The sequence below is a fragment of the Crocodylus porosus genome, unplaced genomic scaffold (genome assembly GCF_001723895.1).
Source record: "Crocodylus porosus isolate Cpor-Errol unplaced genomic scaffold, CroPor_comp1, whole genome shotgun sequence".
Classification (NCBI taxonomy): domain Eukaryota; kingdom Metazoa; phylum Chordata; order Crocodylia; family Crocodylidae; genus Crocodylus; species Crocodylus porosus.
The window spans coordinates 2,081,408-2,090,475 of NW_017728947.1; the positions used below are offsets into that span (position 1 = coordinate 2,081,408).

The 9,068-nt window shown below is 57.1% G+C and overlaps 3 protein-coding genes across 8 annotated transcripts in view; all 3 read left to right on the top strand.

The window, feature by feature from the left end:
* LOC109320838 (galanin peptides-like) overlaps positions 1-2,820 on the top strand; it is a 3,536-nt gene extending 716 nt beyond the window's left edge. Inside the window, exons 2-6 of one of the 2 annotated variants that reach the window (XM_019551115.1) lie at positions 159-236; positions 492-546; positions 831-920; positions 1,007-1,081; positions 1,489-2,820. In XM_019551115.1, the coding sequence (XP_019406660.1) occupies positions 159-236; positions 492-546; positions 831-920; positions 1,007-1,081; positions 1,489-1,541 (351 nt within the window). In that variant the 3' untranslated portion in view covers positions 1,542-2,820. Of the gene's footprint in view, positions 1-101; positions 237-491; positions 547-830; positions 921-1,006; positions 1,082-1,488 lie in introns of both variants that reach the window. The other variant, XM_019551116.1, reaches the window with a different exon arrangement.
* LOC109320799 (AP-2 complex subunit alpha-2) overlaps positions 1-9,068 on the top strand; it is a 621,923-nt gene that overhangs the window by 379,863 nt on the left and 232,992 nt on the right. The gene's annotated exons all lie outside the window — the stretch shown is intronic.
* LOC109320828 overlaps positions 7,964-9,068 on the top strand; it is a 1,861-nt gene continuing 756 nt past the window's right edge. The window contains exons 1-3 of the mRNA XM_019551103.1: positions 7,964-8,134; positions 8,344-8,502; positions 8,696-8,861. Of these exons, the coding sequence (XP_019406648.1) occupies positions 7,984-8,134; positions 8,344-8,502; positions 8,696-8,861 (476 nt within the window). The 5' untranslated portion in view covers positions 7,964-7,983. The remainder of the gene's footprint in view (positions 8,135-8,343; positions 8,503-8,695; positions 8,862-9,068) is intronic.

The following is a 9,068-nucleotide window of genomic DNA, read 5'->3' on the forward strand; positions in this document are numbered from 1 at the left end:
AGTAAGGGGCACAGGCTGGGCTGGAGGGGCAGGGGGCTGCAGGTCAGGAGTGGGGGGGGTCTGAAGTTGGGACATCTGGGTTCTACCTCCATCTCTGCAAGGGATAGAAGGATTTCTGGGAGTCAGGACACCCATCTGCATCTCTCTCCTGCCTTCAGATGAGTCCACGGACCACACTCTGCCTGTCCCTGGCTTTGTGCTGGCTGCTGGCTGACAGCTTTGGAATGGCTCTGATGGTGAGAGAGACACCCCCTGACCACTGCAGAAATCCCCCCTGCCCTGTGCTAAGCTGCTGCCTCCTCCCACCAGAACCCAGTTTGGGAAGCAGCACCCAGGGTCTCTACCCCCAGCACTCACATGATCTGATCCACCCCAACCCACTGATTGCACTGCTTGGAGGGGTGGGGTGGAGTCGGACCCTGGGCTGATCTTTTACAGGGGGTGGAGGAGGTTCAGTTATGGCATTAATGGAACTGTTCTCTCCCCTGCAGCCAAAAGACAAACGTGGATGGACCCTGAACAGTGCTGGGTACCTGCTGGGCCCACGTAAGTATGACCTGACCCACCCAGAAGAGAACCCAGGCGTCCGGGCTCCCAACCCCCCAACAACCCACCAAATGCTACTCATTTCCCAGAACTGAGATGGAACCCAGGTGTCCTGACCCCCACGCCCCTCCCCTGCTCCAACCCTCCAGATCCTAGTTGCCATCCAGCTCTGATTCCCTTCCACATCCCTGTTCTAACTCATCAGCCTCCTCTTTCCCTCCCAGAGCTGGGATGGAACCCAGGTGTCCTGGCCCATGCCAGCCCTGACCCTGTCTCTCTGGCAGATGCTCATCACGCTCTGACGGAGAAGGGGGCCTTGGCTGGGAAGCGAGAGGCTGTGGAGGACATTGACCTCCTGGGATCAGAGCCCTTTGGTGAGTTGTTCCCACCTCCTCCACAGCCCCCCAGGACCCTCCTCCTGACTCTCCACCCACACTCACCCTTACCTGCTCTCTTCTAGGTGACCCCCTGCATCCCATGGATGAGAGTGCCATCCATACCCTGCTGGACTCCCTCCCCTACCTGCGCCTCCAAGGTGAGAGAACCTAGGTGTCCAGCTCAGAATGGGGGTGGGGATCTGATGGGTCAAAGCACTGTGGAGGGGGCTGGAAGCCAGGACACCTGTGTTCTATCCCAGCACGGGGAGGGGAGTGAGTCTGGTGTGTTTGGGACTGGGGGGTGTTGGGAGGGAATTCAGGTGTCTGGGCTCCCAGCTTAGTGTGGGGAGTTGAGTTTTGTCGGTGAAAGTTGGGAATACTGGGAGCCAGGATGCCTGGGTTCTATCCAAGCATAGGGGGGGGAGTGGGGGCTGGTGGATTAGAGCAGTGGGGTGGGAGCCAGGATGCCTGGATCCTCTCCCAGTTCAAGGGGAGGGGGACAGGGGAGGGGACACTGGGGGCAGGTGCTGCAGCTGAGCTGCTGTCTCTTTCTTCTCCCCCTCAGAGCTGGGAGCTCTCGAGCGCTTGGCCTTTCCTAATGGTGCCATCCAGCCCTGACCCCCTCAGGCCCCATGCCCAGAGCTCTGCCTGCACCTCTTCCTGACACAGGCAGCAGCAGGCACACTCACTGTCACTGGTACCCTTGCCCATGTTTGCACTTCTACTAGTGCTGGCCACCCTGAACACAGCTGCCCCACTAGCCTGCTTGTGCCTTTTGCACAAGTGCCTGCTCCCACTCAAGCTTCTGCATGGGGGCCTCTCCTGCTTATACTCACTGTCACACTAATCCCTACTCACACTCTGTAGTCCTCACATGCTTCCTCTTCTCTGCACTAATACAGCCCTCAGCCTCACTTGCTCTCACAGGCCTGCCCCCCAGCACACTTGTGCACAGACTCTTGCACAATGACCCTCCCATGCCCACTGTGGCATGTGGGGCCATGTGCTGCAGAACTGATGCTCTGCAGATGCCTACCCTACCCTGCCCTTCCCCTGCTCTCCCTCTCCCTTCAGTAATACAGTCCCCCTTGTTCACATTGACATGTGCCCCATTGACACGTGAACTCATGATCACCCTTGGATTCCACCAGCTCCATGCACATGAACACATGTGCTAACAGAGGTGTGCTCATGCAAGCACTGGTGTTCACACTATCCCTCGCACTCAGGGGTCCTTCCCTAAAGCTGCCTGGTGAGGCACTCCCATCACATATCCCTTCCCCTCCCACTCTAGCCTCAGGGCAGGTCCAGGGCAAAGGACCCCCAGCCCCTCTGCCCTGCTGGGAACAGAGTGGGGCCTGGTGGGTTAGCCCAGGGGGCTGCTGGGAGCCCGGACTCCTGGGCTCCCCTCAATCTCATCATCACCCACTTCTCCTGCCTGGTACTGAGGCTGCCATCCCTTCTCCATCTTACTGCCTCAGTTTCCCTTCCTGGGGAGAGACCCCAACCTCCCCCACAAAACACTTCCTTAAGGGTTCCTTCTCTGCTGGGGGGTGAGGCAACCTCCCTCTTCCCACCTTCTCCATCTATGCCACAGACACCCAACAAAGACTCCCCACCTGCCCTTAGCCATATGGGCCACAGATGCATGGTGCCAGATTCCCACTCCCACCACAATGCTTTTAACCCCTTGTTCTCCAAGTGGAGTCAGTCCCTCTTCCGGGCTGGGGCTGCAGCTATGACCAGTGTGCATCCAGCTGCTGGGACAAGGACCATGGGGCACAGACTTCCCCCCCGCACCTGATTTCAGCCCCTGGCACATCAGAGAAGGGGAACGAGACATGGCCTCCGGAGAACAAGTGCAGGGAGTGAGACTGAATAAACCCTTTTCCTCAGAGAGATGCTTCAGTGTGGTGCTTCTGCTAGGGACTTGGATGCCTGGGTTCTCTCAGCTATTTGTGGGGGTGGGGGCTGATGGTTTGGGGCAGCTTGAGTTGGGCAAACCTAGGCATCCAGGCTACCAACTCCTCCTGTGGCTCTGGGGTTCGGTGTTGGGGACTGCAGGGTATGGTAGGGGATGCAGGAGGAGTTCCTGGGGTGATGGAGGGGGGAGGGCTGTGGGGCACTACAGTGGGGGTAAGCTCAAACCATGAGTCCCCATCAGAAACATACCTGCCTCTTCTGGGGGCAGGGCACCCCCCCACTCCCCCCGCACCCAACGATGGAAGCAGCTAGGTTGGGGAGAAGGGAGGTTTGTGGCCAGATATGCCCTCAAATCAGGTGTGCTAGATTGAGTGAATGCCTTGATCCTTCCTTCCCCACACCCTCTCCCTGCATCCATCCCTCCCATACCCACTCCCCATCCTCTCACCTCCACAGCCCCCTCCAAACCATCCATCCTTCCCTCCCTTCCCATAAACCTATCCATCCATCCCCACAAACCCCATCCATTCATCCATCTACCCTCCAAACCTTCTGTCTATCCATCTGCACAAACCACATTCTTCCATCCATCCCCCACCAATTTCATCCATCCACCCATCGTCCAAACCTTCCATCTTTCCATCCACCCAACAACCTCTCCCTCCCTCCCCAGTGAGGAGGCCAAGGACATGCCACTCAGGCTGATTCACAAGGCAGGACTCTCCTGACCCTTTATTCTGGGGGTTCCCCACATGGTGCAGGACACACAGCCAGCTATGGCCCTGCCCCCACCCTTCCCAGCACCCCTAGTCCTGGTTCACCACCAGCAGCTTCTGCATGTAGGCGTTGAGCCACTTCTGCCGCTCCATGGCCGTCAGCAGCTTGCTCTTCTCCCGAAAGGCTGCATCATCAGCCACGACGATGCTCCGCTTCCCGCCCTCACCAGGTGCTGGGACTCCCTGCCAAGGTGGGACTTCCTGTCTTGACCTATTCCAGAAGTGGGACTTCCTGCTTTGCCCCTCTTCCTCCCAGGGGGACCTCATGCTGGGCAGCAGGGCTCGGAGGCTCCAGCCCTGCAGGGGGATGGGTGGGAGCAGCAGAGCCAGGGCTGAGGGCAGGGGCTGGAGGTCAGTGCCCACTGCAGTATCATCGTGCTTCCAGAGCCTGGGGAGACTGACAGACACACATCTCAGGACACCTGGTTTCATCTCAGCTCTGGGAGGGGAGTGGGGTCAGATGGGTTAGAGAAGAGGGGGCTGGGAATCTGGATGCCTGGGTTCTCTCCCAGCTTTGGGAGGAGAGAAGGGTCTGGTGGGTAGGAGCAGGGGGACTGAGAGTCAGGATGCCTGGGTTGTCTCCCAGCTCTGGGAGGAGAGTGGGGTCTGGTGGACTGGAGTATGAGGGAACCAGGAGCCCTGGCTTCTTTCCCAGCTCTGGGAGTGAGGTGGGATGTGATGGGTTACAGCAGTGGGGGAGCTGGGAGCCTGGATGCCTGGATTCTCCCCCAGCTCTGGGAATAGAGCAGGACCTGGTGGTTTATGGCAGCAGGGGAACTGAGAGCCCGGACCCCTGGGTCCTTTCCTAGCTCTAGGAGGGGGTGGGTGGACAAGGCTATCCATGATCAAGCTGGGGATCCCTATTTGGGTGACATCAAACTGGGGGGGGCGGGGGAGGAGCAGGGAAAGGGGGCACCAATCCCCACCTCTGGGGGGTGGGGCGGGGAGGGGTTTCTCTTACCTGTTGGGATTTGGCAGGGGAGGAAGTAGCACCCCAGAGCACAGCAGCAGGCAACACCCCATCAGGGTTGTGACACACACCAGGCCCTTCCCAGCAGGCTCCATAGCCGGCCCTGGGGGCACATGGAGCATCAGAGCCCCGCGCATATCAGACCTACAGCACCCCCAGCCCCACCCCAACATCCTCTCCCCAGATCCCAGCCCCAGCCCAGCCTGGCCCCCTATTTCCCCAGCAACACCCCCACATTGGCCCCAGCCACGTCACTCCCTGGTGGCAGTGCCCGCACTCACCGCTGGTTCTGGGACCCACTGTGTGCAGCCTGGCTGGTGGCCGGGGGCATTTATTGCCACCCGCCTGCCTGCGGCCGCCTTGGCCCCTCTCGGCCGTGACGCACATGGGTGGGCGTCAGGGCTTGGATCAATGGGCCTGAGGGGGGGGATGGACATATCATCCACGACCCCTTGAGGAGCTAATGAGCCCAGGGAGGAGGTGTCTGGGGCAGCGTGTGATGCCCAGAACGGGGACTGCTGGGAGATGGCTTCCAAGAGGGCAGAGGGGATTGGCAGGGAGACAGGATGAGAGAAGGGAAGGAGTGAAAGAGGGAGTGTGAGAGAGAAAAGAAAGTGGGCATTTGAAAGGAATGAATGAGGGAGAGACAGAGGGAAGGTGAAAGAAAGGAGGATGGAGGAGAAGCTGGGGGGGGAGAGGAAAGGAAGTGAATGTGAAAGAAGGAACAAAAGAGTGTGACAAGGCAAGGCAAGGAGGAACAAGGAGTGAATACAAAAGGAAAGAAGGAACAAATAAAATGGAGTGACTGAAAGGAAAATGAATGAATACAACAGTGAATGTAAAGGGAAAGGAAAGAAGGAACAAAAAGAAGCGAATGTGAAAGGAAAGGATGGGGGGAAGTAAATGGGAAAGGAAAGAACAGGACAGGACAAGAATACAGCTAATATGAAAGGAAAGGAGGAAGGTACAAAAGAAAGAGCAAACCTGAAAGAGAAAGAATGGAGGAACAAGAGATTCAGAGAGGAAGAAAGAAAGGAGAGCGACTGTGAAAGAGCAAGAACAAACGCAAGAAAGCATGGATGTGGAAGTGAAAGAGGAAGGAATGAAAGAAAGTGCGAGAGAAAAAGTGCAAATTTGAAACGAAAGAATGAGAAAGAGGGAAAGAAAAGAAAGGAGGAATGAAGGCAAGACTCAGAGAAAGGGAAAGAAAAAAGGGAAAGGGAAAGAAACAGAAAGAACAGAAGTGAAAGAATGATGGCAAACATGAAAGAAAAGGAGGAATGAACAAAAAAGTGAGCGAACAGAATGGAGGAACAAGTAACTCAGAGAGAAAGCAAAAAGAGTGACTGAAAGAAAAAGAGTGAATGAAAAAGCATAAGAAGGATGAAGGAATGAATTAAATGAGTGAAAGGGAAAGGACAAAAATTAATGACTGAAAAAGCAGGAATGGGAAAGGGAATGAATGAAAGAAAAAGTGAATGAAAGCATGAACGTGACAGAGAAGGACGGGACGAGACAGGGAGAAAGGAAGAAAGTGAATGTGAATGAATGAATGAAAGAAAAAACGAAAGCAGGAATATGAAAGAAAAATAGAGGAGGAGAGAAGGAAGGCAATAGACTCACCAAAAGACCCCCCTATCCCTGAGGCCTTGTTACTGCTGATGCCAACATACTGCCCCACACCCCCCAAGCAGGCCAGACCCCAGCACTGCCCCCAGCCGAGCAGCAAGGAGGGGCTTTGGGGTGGGCTGTGCTGGAGTCAGCTGGTTGCACCAGGCTCTTAGCTGGTGCCTTAATGAGCTTGAGGGTGGCGGGGGATGGACTTGCTTTGTGTTGCAGTTTCCAGTGCAGGAGCTGGGGGGCTCCATGGGAGGTAGACAAGATCCCCCCCTCCCCAAACTCCCACCACGATTCACCTCCCCACCTTCTAACGCTGACTCTCCCTGCCTGCAGGGACCCCACAGTGGTGGCACTTGTGCAACGGGCCTCCCATGCTTGTTTAACATGGCTGTTGGTGCAGCACCTGCCCTTCCCTCCTTCCCTGTCCCTCAGGCCAACCACGCCCACTGCAGTCACTAGTGCACCATGCTACTTGGCCCTGCCATCCCTCGTGATGTCTCACATGTAAAAACATGCTTTGTGTTCTCAAGGATCTGAGACCTACATGGGGCATGGGGCTTTGTTTGACACCAAATGGTCTTTACTTGTGACGTTCTGTGCCCCATGATCATATGGATCGCTAGCACCTCACACTTGTGGGTGTGTATGAGCCCACCTGTCCTAGTGCTCACATGTGCATGGCAGTCTTCCTTGCTAGGAGCCACTAGGAGACCTCACAGGCCCTATCTTCATGAACACTTGTGACACAGACCCTTATGAAACTGCCCCCACCCAGCCCTTGTGTATTCATGCAGCCCATCCACTTGCTAGTAGTACCTCTAACCTCCTAGACACCCTCTATTCCTCCTCCTCGCAATCACTCATGCATCACAGCCAGATCCTTGTGCACCACACTCGGCCCTTGTGAATTCCCCAACCACCTTTGCACATTACTGAAGCCCACCCAGACACTAGAACAACTCACAAGCATTGCATTCCCTGTCCTCATGATCTCTTATGAATCCCAGATCCTTGTGCATTGCATGGCCCTGGTGAAATTGGTTTGAATGCGCTGCTCACTAGTGCAACAAGGTCCCAATGGCATCCTCAGGACCACTCCTGCATCAGAGCCACCAGAAGCCCCCATCTGCATGCCAGACCCTTGCGAGTCTTTGTGCGTTGCACCTTTGACCCCATGAGGGAGGGGGAGACACAGGAAGAGTGATGGGCTCTTTTAATCAAGGCGGATTCGAATGGTGGCAGCGAGCCTGGGGCGTGGGGGCTGGCGGCGCATGTATCAATAGCCCAGGGTGAATATGCCACACAGCTAATTGGGCCTCAGGAGCGGAGAAGGGGTGGGTGCAAGGCCCAGGCGCTAAATCATTCTCTTAAATTAGCAGCAGCTTGAAGCCACCCCCATGCCCCCAACAAAAGGCAGCAAGACTGAGACACAGTACAGACAGGGGAATGGGGACATGTCTGCTGTCCTTCTCATCTCTCTGAGGGAGATAAGAACCCAGGAGTCCCAGCTCCCAGCCCATCCCCTGCCCTTCTCCCCTTCCAGAGCTGGGAGGGAACCCAGGTGTCCTGGCTGCCAGCCCCCTCTGCTTTAACCCACCAGAGCTAAGAAAGAACCCAGGAGTCCTCATTCCCAGCCCCTACCCTAATCCACCAGGCCCCTTCCCCTCCCACACTTCAAACAGTGCAATAACAGTGTGTGTAGGGCCCTTCCCCTTTAAATAGCACCGGTTGTGGGGGGGGGGGGAGGTCCACCCCCTCCCAGCTGCCCCTGATGGGGCTGTATCCATTTAAGTTCTGCCCCAAGCCTAGCCTGTCTTTCCTGAGTTTCACTGGTCCTGAGGCTGGCTCAGCCATGGGGTGCTGGCTTGTGAGGCTTTTCTCCCTTTGCCTGGGGCTGGGGGTTGCCTCCCTGCCCTGCCTTGGTGAGTCGTGGGATGCTGTTGTCTGAGCTCACCGTAGATTAAGGGGGAGGGGAGGGTCTATGTTGGAACTAGCCAGGATATCTGGGGTCTCTCCCTGGTTGGGGCTAGGAGCCAGGACTCCTGGGTTTTCTCTGCTCTGGGAGGGAAGTGGGAGTAGATGGGGAGGCCTGCCTCTATCGCTCCTCCTCTCCTTGCCCCCACTTCCCCAGACTACCCCATAGCCCTGTACTCTGGGGTCTCCTGTCTCTCCACCGCCCTGCGGCTCCGCCCTGCTTTCTGCCTGTATGAGCAGTGGCTCCAGGCTAGTGTGGACCCCAGTGAGGCCCCCCGGGCATCAGCCACCATTGAGGTGCAGGTCCAGCCCACAGGTAAGCCAGTGGGGGCTGGAACTTGGTAGGTTAGAGAGGGTGAGGGGAAGGCAGGGGGGTCTGGGCCCAGGACAGCTGGGTTCAAGCCCAGCTCTGAGCAGTGGAGGGGGGCTGGGATCCAGCCTAGGGTCTCCCTTGGCTTGGGGAGGGGTCCTACTATTGCTTCCTGTAATTCCTTTCCCCCCACCCCCAGGGGATAACGCCACCTACAAGGTGCCCTGCAAATTCCCCGTGCCGCCCTGCAGCCCCCTGCACCAGGAGCCCATGGCCCCGCGGGAGTTTACCTACAATATGGGGCCCAGCCTGGAGTGTCTCAATGACACCTGCTCGCTGGGGGTGCTCCCTGGGCGCAGCTACAGGTGTGGGGGGGCATAGCTGTGCGGGGGTGGGGAGCTGCATTGGTGGTGGGCAGGGAACTTTTTATGGGAGGGAACTGAACTGAGGTTGGGGGGTGGGGTGGCTCCTAGGGGTAGGACCCCTGTTGCCTCAGTTCCCTCCTAGTTCAGGGAGTACAGTTGGGGGTGGGGGGGGGGAGGGGAGCAGGGGCTAGGAGCTGATACCTGCAT